Source organism: Chiloscyllium punctatum, chromosome 26, assembly GCF_047496795.1.
Source record: "Chiloscyllium punctatum isolate Juve2018m chromosome 26, sChiPun1.3, whole genome shotgun sequence".
Lineage (NCBI taxonomy): Eukaryota > Metazoa > Chordata > Chondrichthyes > Orectolobiformes > Hemiscylliidae > Chiloscyllium > Chiloscyllium punctatum.
Genome location: NC_092764.1, coordinates 67,328,316 through 67,355,406, shown reverse-complemented (window position 1 = coordinate 67,355,406; position 27,091 = coordinate 67,328,316). Strand labels below are relative to the sequence as shown.

General features: G+C 39.3%; 1 protein-coding gene across 2 annotated transcripts; it reads left to right on the top strand.

Annotated features, from left to right (window-relative positions):
- Positions 1–1,543: 1,543 nt before the first annotated feature.
- On the top strand, positions 1,544–24,734 carry LOC140453144 (uncharacterized). Of its 2 annotated transcripts, none has more exons than XR_011952312.1 (6): positions 1,544–1,685; positions 2,010–2,321; positions 10,601–10,906; positions 15,148–15,200; positions 16,229–16,314; positions 17,892–17,901. XR_011952312.1 is itself a non-coding variant. In XM_072547566.1 (6 exons), the coding sequence occupies exons 1-6, from the start codon at positions 1,631–1,633 to the stop codon at positions 17,897–17,899; spliced, it is 879 nt and encodes a 292-aa protein (XP_072403667.1). In that variant the 5' UTR covers positions 1,544–1,630; the 3' UTR covers positions 17,900–24,734. The 2 variants fall into 2 exon arrangements, 1 of the variants encoding a protein (XP_072403667.1); XM_072547566.1 differs by having other exon boundaries at positions 15,148–15,259; positions 17,892–24,734.
- The last annotated feature ends 2,357 nt before the right edge of the window (positions 24,735–27,091 follow it).

Sequence of the window (27,091 nt, the reverse complement as noted above, 5' to 3'; positions counted from 1 at the left end):
CCATGCATCCTTATCTTATGTAGCAACCTTTTGTGTGGCACCTTGTCGAGGCCTTTTGGAAATCTAAGTACACCACATCTACTGGGTCCCAGTTCACCTTGCTCATAATGGCTTCATAGAATTCCAAAAGTTTAGTTAAGCATGACCTGACCCTCATGAACCCATGCTGCGTCTGCCCAATGGGACAATTTCTATCCAGATGTCTTGCTATTTCTTCATTGATAATAGACTAAAACATCTTTCCCATTACAGAAGTTAAGCTAACTGGTCTATAATTCCCCATCTTTTGTTTACCACCCTTTTTAAACAGCGGTGTCACATTTAGTGTTTTCCAATCTGCTGGGACTGCCCAGAGTCCAGAGAATTTTAGAAAATTACCAGTTCTGCACTTGCTTTTTCTTCCACAATCCTTTTTATTCCCGGGATGCATTCCATCAGCACCAGGAGACATGTCTATCCTTAGCTTCATTACCTTGCCTCACACTACCTCTTCCATGATAATGATTGCTCCAAGGTCCTCACCTACCTCTTCTCTTTGTCAATTACTGGCATGTTATTCATGTCTTCCACTGTGGAGTCTGAAACAAAATATTATTCAATGCCTCGGCCATTTCATTATGTCCCATCACCCAATGTACCTTCCCATCCTCTAAAGGACCAATGTTTACTTTAGCCACTCTTTTTCATTTTATATTTATATAGAAAATTTTGCCATCTGTCGTTATATTCTGAGCTGGGTTTTTTTCTCATGTTCCATCTTACTTTTTTTGTGGTTTTCTGTTGACCTTTAAAGCTTTCCCAATCTTCTAGTTTCCCACTGATCTTGGCCACTTTGTATGTCTTCTAATAAAATGTGATAGCCTCCCTTATTTTCTCAGACACCCTTGGCAGATTACCCCTTGTTTTGCAGTTCTTCCTTTTCACTTTTGCCGAGCACTTCAAAAAATTGCATTGAAAGTCCTCCACTGCTTGTCAACTGTCGCACCATAAAGTCATTGTTTCCATTCTACTTAAGCCAAATCTTCCCTGATCCTGTTGTAGCCTCCCTTGTTTAAGCACAGGACCCTAGTATTAGATTTTATCTTCTCACTCTCCATTGACTGTATATTATCAATTCAATCACACTATGATAGCTCCTTCCAAGAGGATCCTTAACTGTGAGGCCATTAATTATTCCTGTCTCATTGTACAGAACCAGATCTAGGATAACTTGCTTCATTGTCAGCTCCATTACATATTGTTCAAGGAAACTATGGGGATACACTCATTCAACTCTTCCTCAAGGACACCCTGACTGGGTTGGTTCAAACAATAGACATGTCGATTAAAATCCCATGCCATTGCTTTACCATTTTTACAGGCATTAGTTATTTCTACGTTTATAGGTGAAGAAAACAGTTAAATTAACCTGGCTTATGTTACCTTTCATGGTAAAGACAACACTTTAGTTTCTCTTTCACAACTCCCCGCCCGGATTTACAGCAAGAGATTCTCCACTTGCCGGCAGAAGCCGTGTGACATCACGGCCAGTTCCGAAACGATATTGCAGACACAGGGGCACCTTTGCTCTCACTGTCTCGACAGTATTTGCATTTCCAACTCTGTGAGTTAGCCACTCCAGCTGGCGGATATGTTGAAGACTCTATCGTTTAGCGACGTATCTTTTCTGGGAATTTTGTATGTAGGTAGGCATTTAGATTTCATGTTAATTATTAAAACTTCCCTGAACAAGAACTTGTGTCCGATATCATACACAAGCTAGCTTTCTGCTACTTTAGCTTCATTAAATATTTTCATATTGAGTGTTCTTTGCAGAAAAGAATGATGTGAATATGAAAAGCAATATTGGTTATGGTAATTTAATCAGGAAACGCATTCGTTAGCAGGATAGTTAGTTAAACTTGGAAAATTAAGCAGCATTACTAATGTAACAAAAGACGATATTATTTTTAGCAGTGTTTTTCTTTCCCACTGGGGCTGTGATTTACTTTGGGGTATTTTGTTGTCAGTTTCTGTCTGCAGCTCTGGCGACCATGGCAGGAATCTGGCACAAACACTGGCGCGCCGGGGTGGGAATGTTCTCTTCCGGTGTCCTTTCCCTTTCCATGTTAATCACTCGGCGGTAACCGCTTACTGGTGGAGAGACGGGAACAAGAGCTTCCTGCAAGCAAACGGCAGGAAAAGGTTCACTGTAAGGAGAGGCGGCGCATACCTTCATGTTCTGAATGTGACTGTTGCGGATGCCGGAATGTATCACTGTGCCGTCAAATATCAGCATCGAACAGTTGGGAAAGGAACCGGGCTGCAACTCCTTGTGTATGGTAAGCGTTGCTAAAAATTATAAACAGGAAAAGTTTCAGAGATATTTGGATTAGGCCATTCAGTCCCTCGAGCCCGTTCCCCCATTCAATGAAACTATGGCTGAACTTTGGCCTAACTCCACTTATCTATGTTTGGCCTATATACCTTAATACCTTTTGTTTAAAAATATGACAAAATCTCAGTTTAATATTAACGACAACCATCCACTGCTGTTTGTGGACGAGTTTCAAACCTCTACCACTTTTTGTGTGTAGCAGCGCTTCCTAACATCTCTCCTGAAAGATTTCACTCTCATTTTTAAACATTCCAATGTTGTTTGTTCAAGCACTCAATATATAACCGTCCTGAGTATAAAACAGTAAATTTCTCTAATGAAGTAACTGGAACAACATGCATTCAACAATTGTCAGGTTTCTAGGGACAGGACCAGAATCCCTGATAATTGAAGCAACAAAAAGAAACTCAAAGTTGGGAATAAAGACCTTTTTTTTAAAATGTTAAAATTCTATGTTTGGGATGGATAATTGCAGGATTATTCACAATTTTAGAAATATAACACGAGGTGTTTTAACACATCATTTAAGCAAGTCAAAAAAAAATCTTCATTTATGTTTGCTTGATTACTAGAAATTTATGGATTTTTAAAGCTTCTTTAACTTATTGGGTATAAAGAGACTTACTCAGAATTGGAATGCTGAGACAAGGGGAAAGGTGTTTTGTTTTTTGAGATCCAAACAAAATCCTTCATTCGCAATCAATTGCAACAGAGCAGCCACTTGAGACTACACCAGTATAGGGTGATAATCTCGGCCACCTCAGTTAGGCTCAGAGCTTGACTCTGAACGAAGCTCACAAACAAGACCTGCTGCATATGAAAATAAGTGCTCGTACAAATATTGATAAATGGAAAATGTTGTGAAACTTGAAAGGGTTCAGAAAAGATTTACAAGGATGTTGCCAGGGTTGGAGGATCTGAGCTACAGGGAGAAGCTGAACAGGCTGGGGCTGTTTTCCCTGGACCGTCGGATGCTGAGGGGTGCCCTTATAGAGATTTACAAAATTATGAGGGGCATGGATAGGATAAATAGACTAAGACTTTTCCCTGGGGTCGGGGAGTCCAGAACTAGAGGGCATAGGTTTAGGGTGAGGGGGAAAATATAAGAGATCTAAGGGGCAACTTTTTCACGCAGAGAGTGGTATGTGTATGGAATTAGCTGCCAGAGGATGTGGTGGAGGCTGGTACAATTGCAACATTTAAGAGACATTTGGATGTGTATATGAATAGGAAGGGTTTGTACGGATATGGGCCGGGTGCTGGCAAGTGGGACTAGATTGGGTTGGGATATCTGGTCGGCATGGACGGGTTGGACCGAAGGGTCTGTTTCCATGCTGTACATCTCTATCACTCTATAATTGTGAAACAGATACAAGTGATAACACAAGTGGTAATATGCTATACAAGCAAGTCAGATGAAAACTTTGTTGGGAAGAAATACAACTGTTTTCCAATACAATGACCCCCCCCCCCCCCCCAACCATGATATAGTCATGAAACAAATCTGTTATTGACTCTAACATGCTCTAACAGCCCTCTGCACACGCACACGACAAATAGCTCCACACAGATGGGAGCACTTCAGTCAGTCACTCTATCCATTTCCCTTCCCATGTTAGCGCCCAATGATTGACTATTTACTAGTGGGTGGCTGTAGCAATGCATTTTGGAATCAGTGACCCTTTAAGCCAAATTTTTAGATCTATTCCAGCATCTTGAGATTCCCATTAAGAGCTTCTCAAAACGAAGCATGTGTCTTATCCCTCACAGACTTGGAAAAACCTGCTTGCTTTGTAGAACTCAGGGTTGCTGAATATTCTTAGTACTATCCCTCACATGCACACCATCAATCTATTGAACCCCACCATATTGAACACCTTATGTAAGGTGAATTCCTGTTTCAGGGTGTTCAAGTGTCCCCTGCTAATGTCAGTGCTAATGTCTAAACAATGAAAAATAACAACTTTATTTAAAACATGCAGTGGAACATTAACACACAGTCAAAACCAGTTATGGTATCATTGGGGATAGGGCCAATAGCTATCTGAAAATATTGATACTGATTACATTTTTTTTAAAAAGAAGCAAAATTACTCTTAGACTTTCATTGAATATTTTACAAAATAAAAATGGACTTCAGATTTGCTGAAATACGTATCGAAAGAAAAGCAAAAATGAGCTATAAAGTCGAAACTTCAAAAAGAAATTTGAGTTCTGATTGTCGGCCTATAATACAGATAGCGAATGGGATGCTCACCATTCCGCTCAGAAGAAGGAATTGTTCTGATTGTTGAAACAAAATGTGACCTGTACTGGTGGAAGGCGAGGTTAGAGGCAGGATCGAGGGGGTGAGGCAAAAAAGAAGGAATTATGATGACCAGCTGCTATTTCCTTTCTACAGAAAAGATGGCAAAATGTTTGAAGTAAAAGACCTTGAGCCTGCTTTTGATATTCAGCCACATGCGACACCAAAACCTTTAATGTTTTCTTTGTGCTTGACAATGCTTAGCTCAAGCACACTTTGAAGGAATTCAAATTCATGCCTGAAGATTGCTTCACAGCTCCAGCTCAGGCCTTTGATGGTCACTTTGTAAAATTACAATATGCTAGTTTCACAAAATGACAAAATGAGACCATGAGTTGAAAAAGTAGATGTATGGCATTCATTGAATGAGATCATAGTTGATTTGATAATCTTTAACTCCATTTTCCTGCCTTCTCTCAGTAATCATTGATTAAAAGACTTCCTGTCAGCTCTGAATGACACCCCCTCAATGACCTTCTGCCCTAAAGAACTCCATGGATTGACCATCCTCTGATACAGGAAATTCTTCCTTGTCTGTCTTAAATGAGTGACCCCTTGCTCTGACAGTATGCCCTCTGATCCTACATTCTTCCACAAGGAAAAATAATCTCCCAGCATATATTCTGGCAAGCCTATAAATCTCTGAGCCTCTATGAATCTTACAGGTTTCAACTAGGCCTTCTAAACTCAAATGAGTAAAAAACCTAAAAAACTCTGCCTCTCCTAAAATCCCTCCAGACCTGGGAACATCTCAGTGGATCTTTTCTGAACTGTCTTCGATGCCAATCTATCTTTCGTTAGGTTAGGGAAAATGTACTTTTCCAGATGGGTCTCACTTGTATAGTTTTAGCAAAACTTCCCTGTTTTTATGCTCCATTCTTTTGGAAATAAGATCAGGCAATTTGCCTTTCCTATCGCTGACTGAACAAGGTTGTTAGCTCCTTGTGATGCATGCGCTAGGACATCCACATCCCTCTGTGTTAAAGCTTTCTGTAATATTTCCTTATTCAAATAATATTCAGCTCTTCTATTTTTCCTGCTGACGTGTATGACCTCACATTTTCCACATTATATTCCATATGATGAGTTTTTGACCATTCACTTAACCTGTCCATATCTCTTTCAATACTTATTCTGTCATCCTCACTACTTCCCTACTCATTTATTTTTTTTTGTATAGTATCAACGAACTTGGTAATAGAATATACAATTCCATCACCCAAGTCATGAGTATATTCTATAAATAATAGCGGTCCCAGCAACCTGTGGCTCTCCACTAGTTACAGGTTGCCATCCTGAAACCCAACTTATTCCAGTGGTGTTTTTTATTAGCTACAGTCCCTATCCAAGCTAACAGACTCTAATATTTCACATTAACAACTGTCAAGTTAACCAGCCTGACATAGAGTCACAAAACAAGGAAACAAACCTGTTTGTCCAACCAGTCCTTGCCAACCACAATTCCAAACTAAAGTAGTCCAACCTGCTGACACTTGGCCCATTCCCTCCAAACATTTCTTGTTCATGTTCTTATCCAAATGTGTTTTAAGCAATTTACCACTTCGACCACTTCCTCTGGAACCACTGTCCGTGTAAAAACAAAAATACCCTCATGTATTTTTAAGATCTCTCTCCTCTCCCTTAAAAATATGCCCACTACTCTTGAAATCCCCCACCCTTGGGGGAAAAAACACCTGCCATTCACTTTGTCTATATCCTCATTATTATTTTAGAACATAGAACATAGAACATAGAACAATACAGCACAGAACAGGCCCTTCGGCCCACGATGTTGTGCCGAACTTCTATCCTAGATTAAACTTCTCTATGGGCCACTTTAAATATGCTACACCCCTGTAACAGGGTGACCAGAACTGGACACAGTACTGCAGAAGAGGCCTCACCAACATTCTGTATAACCTCATCATAATGTCCCAACTCCTATACTCCAAGGTCTCAGCAATGAAGACAAGCAAGCTAAATGCCTTCTAAACCACCCGATCCATATGTGATCCAAATTTCAAAGAATTATAGACCTGAACCCTAGATCTGTCAGTTCTACAACAGTACCCAAGGCCCTACTTATACTTATACAAGTCCTGTCCTTGGAATGTGGAGTTGGAAAAGGAAACCAGTCAGATGGCATCTGAGGAACAGGAAAGTCAATGTTTTGAGCCGAAACCTTTTGGACATTCCTACCCTTATTTGTTTTACCAAATTCATGCTTACCTCACGCTTATCCGAAAGAAACTGCATCTGTCACTCTTCAGCCCATTAACCCAATTGATCAAGCTCACTTTATAATCTAAGATAATCTTCTTCACTGTCCACTATACCACCAATCTTTGTGTTATCCGCAAACTCACTAATCGTACCTATTCTCATCGAAATCATTTATCTAAATGACAAACAAAATTAGACCCAGCACCAATACCTGTGGAACACCATTGGTCACATGACCGTTTGTTTTGTCTTCCTTCCTTTTTGAATAAGAAAGTTACATTGGCAGTTTTCCAAATGTTTGCCACTCTACCAGAAAAGTTCTTTTCCAGCAACACATTTCTCAGCTCTGATCTCCAGTATCTGCAGTCCTCACTTTCACTCTACCAGAAAATAAGGACTCAAGGATTTCTATCAATTCATCGATTTCTATTACAGTCCATTGTTGCACCCCATCAACCTTCAACCTCATTTGGTTCCCCAGTACATCCATGATAATTATTATGTTTATTTCCACCACCCCCACATATCCTATTCTGTGAAGATTAATACAGAGTATTTATTCAATTCTTTTGCCATTTCCTCAGCCCTGCCTCATTGTGTGAAGGACCAGTGTTCATGTTGGACTTCCTTGTCCTTTTTTATATATTTAATGGAGTTCTTAATATCTCCTTGCTAATTTGACCTAATAGTTTATTTAATCACACTTAATTTTATTTTTGTCATCTTTTGTCAGCTTTTAAATCATTCCTAATGCCCTGGTTTACCACTCAGATTTGCCAATTTGTATGTATTTTCTTTGAATTTAATGCTATCCTTTACTTCCTTGGATAATCATGCTTGTCTTATCTCCTTCTGAGAATCTGTTTTCCTTCATGGGAGATATCTTTGTCATGAGTCACGGATTATTTTCTGAAATGTTTGTTGTTGCTCCTCAACCCTCTCTGTTATTTATTTTCCCAGCCTACACTCATCCCTGATTCCTATTTAACTGCCTTTTATTTAAGTTTGGCACAATTGTTCCAATCCAATTTATGCAATCTCAAGCTGAATGCTAAGATATACCATGTAATGGTCTCTGTTCCTAAGCAGATCTCCTACTTTGAGATCATTTAGATTCTGCAAAACTGTCTCAAAAAAGATGATGTTGAAATTGTACATGACACTTGTTAGACCTCCTCTGGAGTATTGTGTACAGTTGTGGTCCACATTATCAGAAAAATGTGAATACATTGGTGAGAGTGCAGAAGTGACTTATTAGAATGATCTCAGTGATGAGAAACTTCAGCTATGAGGATAGATTGAAGAAGTTGGGATTGTTCTTCCTGGAGAGAAGTACTTTGAAAAGAGATTTGATTGAGATTTTCAAAATCATGAGCGGGCTAGGCAGAGAAGATCAGGAAAAGCTGTTCCTACTGGTAAAAGAAACAAGATTGAGAGGGCGTCCAAATGAAGCAAGGATTATGTGAGAAAAAAATAATCCACATAGGGTTAGAGTTTGGAATGCACTGCCTGGAAATGTGGTGGAGGCAGTTTCAGTTGGGGTATTCAAGAGGAGTGGGGAAGTGACGGCCCAGTGGTATAATAGATAGATTATTAATCCAGAAGTTCAGCTAACATTCTGAGGACTGGGTTCAAGTCTCACTATGGCAGATGGTGGAATTTGAATTCTATTTATAACAACTCCAGAATTAAGACACGACTGCTGACAGTGAAACCAATTATTGGAAAAGACCACCTGGTTCATTAATGAAGGAAATCCGCCAGCCTCATCTGGTCTGGCCTACATCTGACTCCAGACCCACACCAATGTTGTTGACTCTTAACTGCTCTCTGAAATGGCCTAGCAAGTTCTAAGGTAACAAAGGATGGGCAATAAAGTCATTGCCAGCCAGTGACGTCCACATCCCATGAGTGGGGGAAAAAAAACTGTTTGCATAATTAGAATCTACAAGGATATGGGGAAAGGGCACAAAATTGGCACTAGATCATACAGCCTGTGGAAACGTGATGGGCTGAAAGGCCTCCTTCTGCATTCTGATAAATTCTATAACTGTCAGACGAAAAGTTCACCATATGTTCTATAGACACTCATTATTGAACAACCTAGAACAATGAACCTTCAATGACATAGAGCAATGTAAGAAAGATGTTGCTCATCACAAACTAAGGGAGCTTTTGTTAGTGTTGGTGTATCTACAAATCATCACCTGGGCATGCTGGAAAACAGAGAGCATTCAATGTGTGGTTGTGGTAAAAAGGATTGACTTTTTACCACAAGTGGTCAACATTTCCACTTATGAAACAGCATATGGAAGACCCATTCATCATCAATTAATTTTTAAATATCTAATTTATATGTTCCAAGATAAAATATTTAATATGTGGGGATTTGTGCTATAGCACCTAAGAAAAAGGAAAAAAACCTGGTAAATATATATAATTCAGTACAAATATTCAGGGCTGTGTTATTTCATTACTGCAGCATACAATAAAGGAGTGATGGAGAATGAGAAAGAAGCCCCTGAAAATCAAAAGAAACCTCTAAATTCAAAATGAAATCCTCACGGAAGCCTCTCAAAGTATGTCCTCAAAGGAAAATTGATTTAATTCCTGAGGTGCTTACCAAGCAGGCTGTTTTAGATGACTTGAGATTACTTACAGTGTGGAAACAGGCCCTTCGGTCCAACAAGTCCACACCAACCTGCCGAAGTGCACCCATCCAGACCCATTCCCCTACATTTACCCCTGCACCTAACACTACGGGCGATTTAGCATGGCCAATTCACCGAACCTGCACACTTTTGGACTGTGGGAGGAAACTGGAGCACCTGGAGGAAACCCACGCAGACACGGGGAGATTGTGCAAACTCCACACAGTCAGTTTTGTCCTGGATGCTGTCAAGTTTCCTGAACATTCCTGAAGATTCACTCATCCAGGAACATGGAGGGTATTCCATAACACTCCAGACTTGTGCCTTGCAGTTGGTGGAAAGGTTTGGGATTTCAGAAGGTGAGATACTTGACCCAGACTAGCCAGCCTGTGAGCCCATTTGCAGTTAAAGTGTTTATATGGTTAAGTCCAGGTCTCCCTCAGGATGTAAACAGTAGGATATTCTGTGATTGTAAGGCCAAGCAAACCAGTCTGGATACTGGTTGCATGCACAGATATTCTTTATCTGAGAAGTTGTGATTTGAACTGACCATTATACAGTCATTAGCAAATATTCCCACTTGAGACGTTATATTGGAGGTAAATTATTAATGAAGCAACTGAAGAATGGGTATAGACCTGACAAACTGCTGAAATGATGTCCCAGAGCTGAGTAAATTGACCTCCAAAAACCACAACCATCTTTCTCTGTGCGAGGCACGTGGAATACTAAGCAGTAGAATAAAGACACCCCTTTCCCCTTCCACCCCAACCACCACCATCCACCCAACTTATTCTGGTTTACTTAGGTTTTGATTTGACACACACAGTAAAATGTTTCCATGATGTGAAGATCAATCATTTTCAGTTCATTGCTGGAGAGTAAAGGATGAATTATCTTTGGAGTCCATTCACAAAATAACATTTAACTAAGATCCAATGAAGATGCCTAGATGTGGTTACTAAACACTGTACGTGAAGTTAAAACAGTTAAAGATATTCAGCTGTTTTTTTTCTAAATGTTTTTCTTTTTCTTTCAATTTAGCTGCTCCTGTACCCCTGAAGATTGTCTCCACATCATTCCACAAGGCTTCATCTACCTTTTTAAGACTCCAGTGTCAAACGGCTGAGTTTCATCCGAAGGAATTCAACCTTACCTGGCATAAAAATGGCACCAGAATTCTGACAGGAATTTCAACTGTACAACAGGAAACAACAGACAGACTGTATGAAGTGATCAGTTCCTTAGAAGAGACACGGCCAATTGAGCAAGGCACGGTTTACACCTGTCAAGTCTATCATGTTTCTATCAGTGGTCCAGCAAATTGCAGCTACATTGTCGACAACGTAGGTAAAATGACAACAAACACGATACATATGCTCCATCAGCAGTAGTTGAGCTGTTATTGCAGATATTGTGTCACTTATAAAATATAAAGAGTACTCTGTATTTAATTCAATATCACTATGGAATCTTCAAATCCGCTAGTAATTCAGAATTTTATGCAGGCTCAACGTAAATTTGAGTAATGTGGCAGAATGCATTCATCTCTCTAAATTCAGGCAACATATCCAGTACTATATTAAGCACAGAGATAATATTGTACTCTACAGAATGATGAAAGCAGTGGAGGAATCTCAAGGTGAAGGAGACTGTAAAATGACTTTAAGAATATATAAACATTGAAGCAGATTTGCAAAGAAAAAATTTGATGTTATTGTTTACAAAGTAATATCAGGTGATATATTCTACTGCCAGTAATGAAATTTCTAAGTGTGTTATATAGAATTGCATTCAAATTAACTGGATAGAAAAGCTATTCATGTCCTGCTTCAGAGATGCTTAAAATCAGCTTGGCAGCAAAGTTTGGAGAAACCCAGAAAAGGAGTGTGGATTCCTAAATTGGGGTAATGGTTTCACTGTGCTTAATTCTAGCATATATACATTGCTGGCTGGATTGCATTTAGATATTATCTGAACATTTCGGCTGATTAATTTGTGCAATACAAAGTATGTTTTTGTTCTCTGGTATCAAAGATGTGATATTTCAGATGTAGAGAATATACAGAGAAATAAATCTGAGCTCCTGGTGCTAGGTAGGACAGATGTCAGAGGTAGTTTCTTTACTCTGAGAGTAGGAGGAGCGTGGAATGCACTGCCAGAAACAGCAGTACATTCGCCAACTTTGAGGGTATTTAAATGCTAATTGAATAAACATATGGATTAAAATGGAATAGTGTAGTTTAGATGGGCTTCAGATTGGTTTCACGGGTCAGTGCAACATCGAGGACCGAAGGGCCTGTACTGCACTGTAATGTTCTATAAGGCAACTCAATAAGCTGAGATTCCATTATATCACAGGAAATATATTAGTATTGATACGGGATCATCTAATGGGAAGATAAAAAAATTGGAAGAAAGAGTGCACCTATACGCTATATTTCACCTACAATTAATGGAGTGCTCAAACATCAATGCTAAGCCATAATATTTAAAATATAAATGAACTGGATGAGCATAATGAATGCACTATCATTAAGTTAGCAGATGACACCAAAATAAGAGGGAAGGCAAGTAATGAGAGTGTCACGGGCTGCAGAGATATAGACAGGATATACAAGAGGGCAAAAACTTGGCAGCTGGATTATAAAGAAGGAAAATGTGAGTTTTTGCACTTTTATCAGGAAGAAAAGAGGAATATTATTGAAATGAAGCAAGTTGCAGAAAACTGGAGTGCAAACAATTTGGGGTCCAAATGCATTAATCACCAAACCTAGCATCCAAGTTCAGCAGGAAGTCGGGAAGACAAATGGAATGTTGACCTTTATTTCAAAGGGAATAGCATACACAAATAGGAAAGGCAAAAGTGAAGACTGCAGATGCTGGAAACCAGAATTTAGATCAGAGTGGTGCTGGAAAAGCACAGCAGGTCAGGCAGGATCCGAAGAGCAGGAAAATCGGCGTTTTGGGCAAAAACTCTTCAGATGAAGGGTTTTTGCCCGAAACATCAATTTTCCTGCTGCTCAGATGCTGCCGGACACACTGTGCTTTTCCAGCACCACTCTGATCTACACATATAGGAAAGTTACTCAAGGCCGTTTAGAATACATAAACAGTTTTGGTCCTGGATTAGTGGTGCTGGAAGAGCACAGCAGTTCAGGCAGCATTCAAGGAGCTTTGAAATCGACATTTCGGGCAAAAGCTCTTCATCAGGGCTGTTCCTTGATGAAGGGCTTTTGCCCGAAATGTCGACTTCAAAGCTCCTTGGATGCTGCCTGAACTGCTGTGCTCTTCCAGCACCACTAATCCAGAATCTGGTTTCCAGCATCTGCAGTTATTGTTTTTACCTAACAGTTTTGGTCGCCTTATTGAAATAAAGATTTCAATAAAGACTGCACTGGGACAATCTAGAGAAGGTTCATGAGGACCATCCTGGTATCCAGGAGTTTTCTTATAGGGAAGGTTGAGTATGTTGTGTCTGTACTTGTTTAAGTTAAGAAGAATGACAGGCAACATTCTTGAAACCTGTCATATTCTTACATGGCTTGACATGCTGAAAAATTGCTTTCTCCTGTGAGACTGTCCAGGACCAGGATCCATAATCTCAGGGTAAGGAGTCATCTAATCAGAACGGAGATCAAGAGGAATTTCTTCTCTGCAGGTAGTGAATCTGTGGAATTCCTCACTTGCAGAGGGCTGGAGTGGTTGTGTTTTTGATATATTCAAGGCTGCAATAGATTTTATTGAGTAAGGAAATCAAGAGTTGAGGAAAAGGCACGGAAGTGTGGTTGATTATTGCTGGATCAACCATAGTCTCATTAACTGGTAGAACAAACTCAATTGGCTGAATGGCCTACTTTTGCTTTTATGTTAAATGATGTTACAGCTATTTATTTATGACCCCTGACATGAAATTGGTAATACAGATAACCAAAATAATTAGGAGTCTTACCACGTGGAATCAAGAAGTATTACCTGGTCAGTTTCAGTGTGTAGTCCATCTAAATATGTTTGTTGATCATATCCAAAAGACTTGCAAGGGTGTTGCCAGGGTTGAAGGGTTTGAACTCTCGGGAGAGGCTGAATAGGCTGGGCCAAATTTCCCTGGAGTTTCTGAGACTCCTCACTTAGACAGCAATTTCCAAACCCATGATCTGTACCACAAGTGTGGTTGATACATAGGAATACCAGCACCTGAAGTTCCACTCGAAGCCATGCAACATCCTGTCCTGGAACTGTATCATCATTCCATTACTTCACCATTGTTGAGTCAAAATCCTGAAACCCTCTACCTCAAAATTGTACACCACATAGACTTAATGGTAAGATCCTGGGGAGTGTTGCTGAACAAAGACACCATGCAGTGTAGGTTCATTGTTTGTTGAAAATGGAGTCCCAGGTAGACAAGATAGTGAAGAAGGTATTTGTATGCTTGCCTTTATTGGTTAGTGCATTGAGTATAGGAGATGGAAGGTCACTTTGTGGCTGGACAGGAAATTGATTCAGCCACTTTTGGAATGCTGCATTCAATTGTAGTATTCTTGCTATTAGAAGGATGTTGTGAAACTTGAAAGGGATCAGAAAAGATTTACAAGGATTTTGCCAGGGTTGAAGGGTTTGAACTCTCGGGAGAGGCTGAATAGGCTGGGGCAAATTTCCCTGGAGTTTCTGAGGCTGAGGAGTGACCTTACAAAATTTTATAAAACCATGAGGGGCATGGATAGGGTAAATAGCTGAGGTCTTTTCCCCTGAGTGAGGGAGTTCAAAACTTGAGGGCAGAGGTTTAAGGTGAGAGAGGAAAGATTTAAAATGGATGTAAGGGGCATCTTTTTCATGCCAAGGGTGGTGCGTGTTGGAATGAGCTGCCAGTGCAGTGGTGAAGGCTGGTACAATTTTATAACATTTAAAAGGCTCCTGGATGCATGCATGAATAGGCTTTAAAGGGGCATGGGCCAAATACTGACAAATTAAATTAGCATACGTGATCGGCATTAACGAGTTGGACCAAAGGGTCTGTTTCCATGCTATTCACAGCTCTCTGACATCGACAGCAGTGAGTCAAAAATGGATGACATTATCGTCTTCTTCAGGGCAATTAGAGATGGACAGTCCACTTTAACCAAGGCAGAGTTACCCATGTCCCATGGTTTTGTTTTACTTCAATAAACTCACCCTCTTTCCAACTGCTGCTCAAACACCAAATTCAGGGAAGGCAATAAATGCTGGCCTAATCAGTGGTGCATGCTCTGAATGAATCCAATGATATTAAATAGTTAATCAATTTATGACTGCTTGAAAAGAGGGTTTTTAAATTATGTTCTTTTGGATTTTGTTTACAGTATGAGAAAACATAATGGAGAAACACAATGTTTACCAAAGTGCTGGTAGTTTCTTGACAAATAAATTCATTATTTTTGTCCTAATGCTCTTTAACTGTAAAAGACTCACTGGTCTATATAACTGTGAGCAATCGTGAGTGGATTTAGAGGCCAACAAGTTGAATACATGATGACTCTGGATTCTTGAGTTGTCAAAATGTTGTTAAAATGGTATGTTTTGAGCGAGTCATTGATTACTTTATTCTTTTCCAGATTATCATGCTGTTCCTGTCCACCTGATTTATCGATCCATATTGGGGATATTGGTAATTATTATACTAGCAGTTATCATATTTGACCATGTTACATCAGATATGCTCCATAGGTAAGCATTTTAACACAGAGTTCTAATGTTCAACAGTACTTGTAGATTTATGGAAGGAAGGTGTGAAACTTGTGAATTAGTTTTGGAAAATATCTTGCCTGTGGTATCAGTTCCCACAATTACACTGCAATTTAAATCTGTTCTCTTTTGGATTGAGTTCTTCAAATGAGGCATTGCTCATAAACAGTGGGTTACGGATATCTAACACTTTCATTCTTTCACTGAAATGTTGCATTTGGGTTCTTTCTTTTAACTGATTTGCCAGATTTATTTCGAAATGTTACTAGTGTATCTGCACTCTGTTTCCATCACTGCACTCTTTGGGTCCCTCATCTAAATCATTGATATATAATGTCAATAGCTGGAGTCAAAGCATTGATCTCTGCAACACTGCACTAGTCACTGCCTGCTACTCAGAAAAAGATCCATTTATTCCTACTCTTTTGATTCTTGCCTGCCAGCCAGTTTTCTATCCATCTCAATTATCTATCCCTAATCCCATGCTCTTGAAAATTATGAACTTACCTCTTAAATGGATGTTATAAAAGCCTTCTGAAAGTCCAAGTAAACCACGTCCACTGGCTCTCCCTTATTAACTTTACTAGTTACACTCAGTAAGTTCCAGTAGATTGGTCAATCACAATTTCTCTTTTGTAAATCCATGCTGATTCTGTCCAATCCTGTCACTGTGTCCAAAGTGCTCTGTTTTAAATCTTTTATAATGAACTCTAGCATTTCCCTACCATTGATGTCAGAATATTCACTTGCTAATTCCCTGTTAAATCTCAATCTATTTTTCCTTTAATACAGTAGTGTGTTTAGATTACATTCCATCCATTTTTTTTCTGTGAATTAGCTTGTTGTCACTGTCACCATCTGTATTGAGGTTACTACAAAATTATAGTTAATGGTTTCTAACCATCGAAACTTTGGAAGAGTTCTCCTGATTCCTCCCTTTTCTTTGAGCAGGTATCGAAATGAAGAGACCAAGAGAAACAGTGTAACCATTGGAAAGTTAGAGCCATGCAGTGAGTGCACTCCAGTGGGATATGACGGTGAATGTTTTAAAATACATTTCCTTATGACAATTGTTTAAAAAATTTCTAATAACAGTTACATTTAGTTTATAAAAAGTGATTTTTTTTAAATTGTAAATTGTTGTGAGCTTTTTAACTGCTGAGTGATCCCAGAATTCAATAATCACCACATTCTGTTGGTTTTGCATGATCTCAACAAAAACCCACCTCAGTGGCTAATACCAAGTTTTTGAGATTTGGTACTTCTTTCTCATAGTCGGGACTGGAGAACAGGGGAACTGGCAATAGGTTTAAGGGGTGTTTCTATCTATAGATTTTATTCAGGCTGCATTATACTCTGCTACATATTAGGAAACTCAGAAAGCTTTAGTTCCATTCATCAATGTCATAAAAAGTCATTTATGGCATAAAGCAAGGCCACTCTGCCCACCGAGGCCTTGTCCTTTCTTTGTAGCAGTCCAGTCATTCCCACTTCTTACTCAATCCCTGTAGCCCAGTGGATTGATTTCCCTTAATTACTCATTTCCTTTTGAACTCATTAATTATTTTTGGTTCTGCTGAACTTGTGTGTATCAAATTGCAGGTCACGAGAAATAGCTGCATGTAAACACAAATGTTGCCTCGGAAATCATTAGCAAAACCTGAAATCCATGTCACATGCCCCTTGCTATCTAATGGGAATTTGTGTTCCTTGTTCACCTTCTCCAAACTAATCATGTGATCTTCTGGAATTTGATCAAATCTCCCCTCAACATCCTTTGCTCAAGAACAATTACTAGCTCATTTACCCTAACCTTGCTACTAAAATCTACCATCGTGGTAGCATTTGGTAGATCTTTTCTGCATCCTGTCAAGGACTCTCTCAATGTTCCTATTGGGATGACTAGAATAGTACACAATGTTCTATTTGGGACCTAATCAGGACTTTAAAAATGTTCAACACTCCTTCTTGGTTTTGGTACTCCAAGCTTATCTCATTTCCCAGCATCAGATCCAGCAACACCTGTTCTCTAATTGGCCCAATAACAATCTAGTCAATGAGTACTCTTCCTGAGTACATTTCAGAAAATGCTTCTCCTTCTTACTCTTGATTCATATCTTATCCCAATCAATATGTCGGAAACTAAAGTCCTAATAACACTACTATGCAATATTGCTTTTGTTTCCTTGCAACTTAGCATCTCTTCTACTTTCATTCCCTTATTCAAAGTTTGATAAAATAACCAATAGCATAACCATGTCTTTTTGCTTCTCAACTTAAACAAGTTAGACGTTTTCCTTAGTCTATCACTTAGATCCAACAATGTAATTTTTTTTGCACAATTAGTATTGCCAACCTGTCTCATTCTTATTGTGTTCACTGTCCATTCTTAATGATTCATATTTATCAACATCCATTCTTCACCACTTAAGTTTTGCGTCTATCAATAGATCGAGTATTAGAGTCCACAATGCATACAGCATTTAAGAATTGATCAGCCACACTTTGGTTGTACTATGGAAGCAGATTTCTTTTAAGGTCATAATTGGCTTATTCAGGTCTTGTTCATTGTGAATATATTAAATATATAACTAACAAATCCTATTTCTAATAGCTCTATGATCCAGTGCTGATGAAGTCAAGGTACCAAGGATATATAGACAGCTAAAGGGACAAGGCAATTGCCCGAAGGAATGAAAAGGAAGTACAGATTGTAGAGTTGTTGATCAGGTTAGAATCTGGAGACGACCATGATAGGATGGACCTTCACATGATGCACTCTAATGGCTGTAGCAAAACTCTGTCGTACATTCAGAAGCCATAAACCTCTTATGGAAATTTTGCAAAAAGCGAAGATTACACAAGATTCCTGAGAAAGATTTCTGTCGGCAAAAGTTGAATTCCAATAAAGTGACTGCGAATCATATGGCTGCAGTTGATGCATTGAACTATCTCAACAATCATGTGTAAACAATTATCTGGTGCATCATTAAATAAGTAACTGGTAGAATATATAAAATAAAATATTGTAAAATAAAGTTGTAGAGTGGGGTGACTTATAAAACTTCACTCTTTTTTCATGTAAAAGAACATGTAACAATAAATTTATATTTTTATTTTTATTCTTCAAAATCCAAATGGAAAGGAATGACTAGAAGGGGGTTAAATAATTTTTCCAAGTGTCAAAAATGAAAGTAAAATCCAAATTAATGCATTGTTTCTCGGCATAGTGTGAACACAGTGTTAAATAAGATTTGCATATTGCTTCACAATACAGAGAAGGGTGATCTATGCTTTGGAACCATTGGTCTTCTGTAGGAAAGTAGAAATATAATGGGAGAGTACTTTTAAGTAAAGTTAGAGCACTGTTGAATGCAACATTGTTTGGGCAAGGTAATACATATCAGGAGTGGACAGGTTATACAATTGTAAATTCTTTGTGGGGCAAGAACTGTAATTAGTAATAACTCAAAAAATGCCGGAGAAACTGAGCAGATCTGGAACCATCTGTGGAAACAGAAGCAGAGTGCAACATGACTCTTCAGATTTTGCTGTTCACTCTATGCAATGGTCACTCAGCAAACCAACAGAAAGCATTCTGCTTAAATTAAAACTGGATCTGGGTGTCAGAATCCTAATTATTTCACAATTTATTAAATGATTATTAATGATATATGTAGATTAATTGGGAGGAGTGATGAAATATATAGATTAGTGTGAAGAAGTGATGTTATAGAACCGCTATACATAGTCAGTCAGTCTGGTGTCTTGAGCTTGAAATGACATTTTCACTTTAATCGAAAATATGCCGTTTTTTTTTCTAATCAATCAGACATCCTAAATATAAATCATTGTTTCATTATCAATTTCATGGGTGCCATGCTCGGTACCTTTAAGAACAGCGAGGTCCCCCCTTTCTCAAATCTTAATGTTTCATTGGGAATGTTATGTAAAATTGATCGATTTGGTTAGGGATGAGAATGTTGAGTTCTTATTTCATGAAGCATTTTTAAAAGAATGATTACTGGTTTCTGTGGTGTGAATGTAGAGTGGTTATATCTGTCAGTGCAAGAATTCGATATTTTTCTTTTAAAAAGAGGGATTTAGACAATTCCCATATTAGTTTAGAAAACCAAATTGTATGGTCTTAATGCCTAAGATTTGTTTTTTTTAGATTAGATTACTTACAGTGTGGAAATAGGCCCTTCAGCCCAATAAGTCACCACCGACCCATTCCCTTACATTCAGCCCTTCACCGAACACTACGGGCAATTTAGCACGGCCAATTCACCTAACCCGCACATTTTTTGGACTATGGGAGGAAACCAGAATACTTGGAGGAACACGGGGAGAATGCGCAAACTCCATACAGTCAGTCGCCTGAGGCGGGAATTGAACTGTGAAGCAGCGGTGCTAACCACCCTGCCGCCCACACAGTGAAGTTCAATGAGTTCTTAAGAACTGGCATAGGTCAGAGACAAAATGTTGACCAATAAAAGTTCATACATAATTAACGTTCAATTATCTTTCATGGTCAAAACATAGAAATGCCCTAATTAGTGAATGTAACAACGCTAGTTGCATTAAGATACTGTTTGTACCGTTTGTTTTTGTAACGATTGTGACTGTAACGTAGATGCTTAGACGCAGCACGGCGAGGTTATATAAACAGCTGGATAGTTAATAGTTTACTGCTGTACATCTCGAAGTAGTCAGATTGTCGGAATGGCATTTCACTCAACAAAAAAAAACAGAATTGGCTGTTGTGAGATTTATTTTGAAAGACTTGTAAAGTTTAACTTGCCGTTTTGCAACGTTAAAAATGCAGATAGTTTGATATTGAATCGGGGAATCAACGATATTCTATCATTGACGAGACAGAGAGGCAAATCCTGGAGAATATTTTCATTAAGTTCCCAGTTAGAGAAGGTCATCATTTGTTGTAGATTTTCTCTAAATGTCGGCAATGTTATGGAAACATACATGAGAATAGCAGCAAAATTAAATTCCGCTTTCATTGTATGAAATCCACCCTGCATCAGATGTGACAATTTTGGGCACTTTTTTCACCAAAATCAAGATATAATTAGATCAGTGCTGTCCACTTGCAGCCCAGTGAATTTGAATACTTGACATTAAGGAGTAAAGTAAACCGCCTGTTCTTTAAGTTGCTCATAGTGGAGGAACACGATTTACTGAGATAAGTTCTTGCAGCGTGTTTTATGGTCAGGCGGTGGGAGCTAAATTGGATAACACTTGCTTCCCCGAAATTCCCTTGAAGCAGACGTTACTGTCACATGGGCTACAGAGAAATACACGCACATCTTAACATAGAAAGGAAAGAATTCACGATCCTTCGAATCCAAGTAGTGCTCCAATGTGTGTGAATCTAAGAGGTGCGGAACTAACTTCCTGAATATTCATTTCAGGGGCAAGGCAGCACCTCCTCCCCCAACAAACAGTGACCACACACTCTGACCAACTGACCGAACGGTAACTGCACAAGGGATGGCTGCAAAGTAAGATGCAGGATGTGGTCAGAAACAAACAGTAGAAATGTTGAGTAATATCTCCGTGAAATATGTGTTGATTTCCACAGAACTTTAACACCTCAAAGAAATACGTAGATTCTACTTTCCTTCGGGCTAATGCTAATCTGTTGCAAGGTGGTAAACAGCGAAGAGCGAGGAAAGGTTGGGTTCTGAATCTGTAAAATGCTTCTGAAATGTTTAACTTTGGAAACCTTTCTTCGGTGTGTCTTTGATTCCATGTTTTTATCATGAGTTATTCCTCCTGCTCACAGTATTCTCCATTGCACGACACCTTCTGCAGGAATGAGGAGATATGGTGCTGTACCGGTCAGTTGCTAATACAGAGTTCAAGGGCAATGTTCTCCGGATGTGGGTACATATTCTGTAATTTACATTCAATTCTAAAACCTGATGTTTATAATGCCATCTGAAATCTGTTATACTTTCCTGGTGTAGCATAATCCAGAATGGCCGCTCTCTGAAATGACCTAAAATGCTAAAGAATCACAAAGAAATACAGAAATTGCCGGAAAAGCTCAGCAAGTCTGGCACCAACTGTGCAGAGAAATGAAAATGAACGGTTAGGGCTGAGTGACCCTTCCTCAGAACACAGCTCAAGAACCATTCAGCATGTGAAACAAATGTGGGAATTGCCAGGGACACCGACATCCCCTGATAGAATGAAAAATAAAAGTAAATTGGAGTCGTGAGATAAAACAAAAAGTTGAATGTCCATTCACTTTTAATCCACCATTTCGTGAGGCGTGTCATGATGATAATGATTTCAGGGGGATGGTCACCACCATAAATTTGTGTGAATTCATCCACAACTTTGGAAAGCCATAAACAGTCCAGACTCCGGCATTATAGAAACTTTCCAAAATATTATAGATGAGAATGTGAGCAATAAATGGCCAATATAGAAACCAAAGTTTAAGAAAAGGCACTGGCCAAGAGAGTTCAGTGTCAGACTGAAAATGTAAACATCCTTGACTCAATCCCAAATTGTGGCACAGTGAGAATGGGGAGAGGCAATGGCTTAATTGTATTAGTAATAGACCTGGGTTCAAATCCTACCTTGGCAGATGGTGGAATTTGAATTCAATAACAATCTGGAATTAACAGTCTACTGATAACCGTGAAATCATTTCTGATTGTTGGGAAAAACCATCTGGTTCAGTCACATCCTTTTAAGTAAGGCAACTGCCACCCTTACAAGGCCTGGTCCACAGTGACTCCAAACTCAGAGCAATGTGGTTGACTCTCAACTGCCCTCTGGGCAAATCAGAGACTGGCTATAAAGGTCGAGCCAGTGATGCCCACATCCCATGAACAAAGAAAAAGTTATTTTGTGGTGTTTAAGATAATAAAGACATGAACTTTCTCTGAATTATTTGAAACCATGTTAATCAGATATGAATATTAAATCTCAATGAGAGAATGTAAGATACCACAATGTTCCCGGGCCAACATTTCTGTCACAGTTTGCTTGTGCAAACTGGAGAAAAAACAGCATCCCATTTTCTGCTTGGGGACTCAGGATTCAGTATCAAGTTCATAGAATCCCTACAGTGTGAAAACAGGCCATTAGGCCCAACAAGTCTACACAAACCCGCTAAAGAGTATCCCACTCTAACCCTCTCCCCTATCCTAATATTTTACATTTCCCCTGACTAATGCACCCAACCTACACATCCCTGAATAGAATAGACAATTTAGCGTGGCCAGTTCACTGAACCTGCGCATCTTTGGACTCTAGAGCACCTGGAGGAAATCCACACAGACATGGGGAGAATATGCAAACTCCATACAGACAGAATTGAACCCAGTTCCTTAGTGCTGTGAGGCAGCAATGCTAACCATTGAGCCACCATGCCACCCTAATAATTTTAAATTCAATAATTTTCTAACCTGAACACCTTCTCCCCTATCCTTGCTTACCCCATACACTATGCTTTGTCATCACATGGGCTGCTACCACAAACAATCCATTGTCTGCCACTAATGGTTCCCATTAGCAGCTATTGATTCTCCCTGGCTGACCTATACCCATTCCTTTGTCTGCTCAACTGTTTTTCTCTCTCCCTTTCTTTCCATCTTCACTTCTCATTCACTCCTTCCCATTCCCCACCCCATCTTTAACATATATACCAACCTTTGCCTTGCTACAATCATTGTGAAGAAGGGTCAGTGGACCCAAAACGTGACCTCAGCTTTCTGTCTACAGATACCAGACCTGCTGAGTTTTTTCATCAATTTCTGTTTTTATTTCTAATTTCCAACATCCACAGTTCTTTTCATTTAAGGAATATAATGGCAGTAATGTAAAAGAGAATACACAAAGTTCTGAATACCATTTAAATTTCAAACTCCAAGGAAGGTAGAGTGGAACACATTGGAGATAAAAAGAAGTGATAGATTCTTGGAGGTGAAGAAATAAACTGAGACACACAATGGCGTCGTTGGTACTTTGTGATAGTTGTCACCAAGGAAGAGAATGCAGATATAGTACAGAGAGAAATAGAGAAGGTGGAAATAATGAATGGCAATATAATGGTTGGAAATCATTCAGTAAGACCCTGAGAGAGGAAACATTGGTTTCCATTCCAGATTGCTAAATGTAGTGTGTGTGGAGACAACAGAAGGGATAACAGGCTCTTCCAATCTTTCTGAGATACTGGAGAGGACCCAAATAATTCTTGGGTGGCAAACGGGACGTCTTTACTTAAGTAATGCTGGAAGGATAATCGTTGTAACAAAAGACCTGTCAACTGATCATAGATGCTGGTAACACTTAGAAAACAATAATTAGGGACTCAAATCAACAGACATTGTGATAAGTTTGAGTCAGCTACAAAGAACCAACTGGGTTTTGGTTAAAGACAGATCTTACCTAATTGAAGGGTTTTTATTTTTAAGCTAGTTACAGAATGGTATTGAGGACATTCAACATGTCTTCTATGTAGTTTTTAACAAAGAATTTGACACACTATTACATAAAAGATTTATTAATAGTATTGAAGCTCAAGAAGTTAGAGAATTACAGTCAATGTAAATGGTTAGTAGAGTCACAGGTAGATAGAATAGTGAACAAGGCATTTGGTACGCTTTCCTTTATTTGTCATAGCAGAGAATATTGGAGTCAGGAGGTCATGTTGCAGCTGTTATGGAAAATAGAGAACATGAAAGCATGGGAAGGGTTAAAGCATCAAGACCACTGGCAATCTATGGTCTGTGGAAGGCAGGATGGGATAACCATAGTGGAATTTTCTTACACCAATTAGCAGAGTAAGGTTAAGGCTTAAAGGTCACTATGGCGAGATGAGATAACACAAGAAATAAAGCAAGTTTCTCTGTTAAGTGTTATTATGACTGGATTGGGACCATAAATATTTGTGACATGACATTAAAATATCTAATTAATAATTAGTAGTGTCCGCTTGAGACAGAACACCATTGTGGAATAGCTAAATATCTATCATGACAGGTTAGTCTGGAAAGGAAAGATCACTGTAGCAGAGTTAGCAGTAAATATTTAACCGTGACATTAGAATAACATTAAGTAGAATGTACAACTAAAAAGATAATGGGAACTAACATCACTGGTTAATTGTGTAGCTAGAGTGAGGTACTTTGATTAATATAGTTGGGCATGCTGATAAGCTAACAGAAACATAGTAAAAAAAAAATCCACAGACCCTGAGGTTCGTGGGCATTCGAGAATGTGCTTTCTCAGTGTCACGGTTTTTTGTTTGCAAATAAAAGACCTACTTCTTGAAGAACTCTCTGCGTCTCCTGGTGGTTCTCTACATTTTCTCCACAACACTGTATACAACATTGGTTAGGCCACTTTTGGATTGTTGCATGCAATTCTGGCCTCTTCCTGTTGGAAGGATTTTTTTTTAGATTAGATTACTTACAGTATGGAAACAGGCCCTTCAGCCCAACAAGTCCACACTGACCCTCTGAAGAGCAACCCACCCAGAGCCATTCCCCTATATTTACCCCTTCACCTAACACTACGGGCAATTTAGCATGGCCAATTCACCTAACCTGCACATTTTTGGACTGTGGGAGGAAACCGGAGCACCTGGAGGAAACCCATGCAGACAGGGGGAGAATGTGCAAAGTCCACAAAGACAGTTGCCTGAGGCGTGAAATGAACCCGGGTCTCTGGTGCTGTGAGGCAGCAGTGCTAACCACTGTGCGACCGTCCCACCATGTTGTGAAACTTGAAAGGGTTCAGAAACGATTTACAAGGACGTTGCCAGGGTTGGAGGATTTGAGCTATCTGGTGAGACTGAATAGGCTGGGGCTGTTTTCCCTGGAGCGTCGGAGGCTGAGGGGTGACCTTATAGAGGTTTACAAAATCATGAGGGGCATGGATAGTATAAACAGACAAGGACTTTTTCCTGGGTTGGGCAAGTCCAGAACTAGAGAGCATAGGTTCAATGTGAGATGGGAAAGATATAAAAGGGACTTTAGGGACATTTTTTTAATGCAGCAGGTGGTGCGTGTATGGAATGAGCTGCCAGAGGAAGTGGTGGAGGCTGGTACAATTTCAATATTTAAAAGACATCTGGATGGTTATTTGAGTAGGAAGGATTAGAGGGATATGGGCCGGGTGCTGGCAAATGGGACTAGATTAGTTTAGTATATCTGCTTGGCATGGAAGGGTTGGACCGAAGGGTGCTGCGTTATACATCTCTATGTCTCTGTGACTATAAAGTTGTAGGATCTCAAGAAAAATGTCATTTGTGCACTGAGTCTGCTCTATCATTCATGAAGATGCAGAGAAAAGGTCACTGCATGTCATTAGAATTGAAGGTATTTTTAATCAACCTGTCTAAAATGTTATGACTGACCTCTGGCGCAGGTAATATTTGAACCCAGAATCATGGTATTACCAGTGTGTCACAAGAACTCCCTGACTATGTTGTAACACTGGAGGAACTGGCCTTGATAAAAATGTGGGAAGCTGTTTGCCTGGCTTTGCACATAAAATTGTTGATCCTGCAGAGACCACTGTGTGGAAATTCTCAAAACCATACAGGATAGTGTTGATGTTTTAAACTGAAACCTTCTTTTGTTATGGAGATTTTGGTTTTCCTAGACCTGAATGTGCAATCCTTGAATACTTGCTCTGTCATAGCTGATTCTGTGCTGATCTCAACCTCAGTGATGTCTTTTTTGGAAGAAAATAACTGCTGAGATACAGGAAACCTTCAAAACTTCGAAAGTCACCCCATCGATAACAGTTGGAAGTTTAGGTGCTTGTTTGTGGAGGACTGCTGGAGGAGATTGGTTTTGCAGAAGCTGAGTTACAGCTTAATCTTCTTTAAGACTGAGTGCTTGCAGTAGTTAGCTTTTGGTAAGGAGGTCTACGTTTTTATTTTGCACAAATTCAATTTTGTTTGAAGTTGATAATTTACATGAAGCAGGAATTGACAATTCACATTCTGTAGTTGCCGGTCTTAGACAAGGTTTTAAAAGAGTCTCCCATGAGAGAGCAATTAGGCTTAATAAAGAAGCAACTCAATCTGGAAGATTCTGATGGAATGAGTAAGATAGGCCTTTTGGCTTAGTGCAGACAACTTCATTTCAGAAACATGGTTTAACCTTGTACTTGGTGTTTGAACTTGCTGCACAGGGACTTCTTTATTTTGCAACAATCGTAATTTGTTTGTCATCTGTAGTTTGAATTATCATGAAAACTACAGTTTAAATTCTATAGCTGGGTTAAAAGGTTTAAGGAGGGTGAAAGAACAGCTTATTTAATAAACAGCTGAACCTCACCTGATTGAGTGAATTGAGTCAGTCTTTTGTCCTGCTTTTTGATAGAATAGATCATAGAATTCCAAGTGTATGGAAGCAAGCAATTCAGCTCATATCAATCCTCCAAAGAGCATCTCACCTTATCCCTGTATTTCCCATGGAAAATCCACTTAGCCTGCACATCCCTGGACACTATGGCCAATCTACCTAACCTGCACATCATTGGTCTGTGGGTGGAAACCAGAGTGCCCAGAGGAAAGCCAACTGACATTTGAGAATGTGTAAACTCCCCTGAGGCTGGCATCAAACCCAGATCCTTGGCACTGCAAGGTAGCAGCGCTAACCACTGAGCCATCATGCCCTACTACATAAACCTAGCCAACCTCGGGTGACATAGCATTTAAGTGTTTCTTAACAGTACATCAGAGATTAGTGATTAAGGGAGGTTTGGGGGAGAAGGGAAAGAGGTAATCTGTTACTTCTATTTTTAATTTTCAGAAACATTTGC

Excerpts from the sequence above, each read along its gene's own strand:
- LOC140453144 (XM_072547566.1), top strand. The coding sequence starts at position 1,631 with ATGTTGAAGACTCTATCGTTTAGCGACGTATCTTTTCTGGGAATTTTG. Across the intron at positions 1,686-2,009 it reads TCTGGGAATTTTGTATGTAG|TTTCTGTCTGCAGCTCTGGC; the intron begins GTAGGCATTTAG and ends TTTTGTTGTCAG. Across the intron at positions 15,260-16,228 it reads ACATCAGATATGCTCCATAG|GTATCGAAATGAAGAGACCA; the intron begins GTAAGCATTTTA and ends TTCTTTGAGCAG.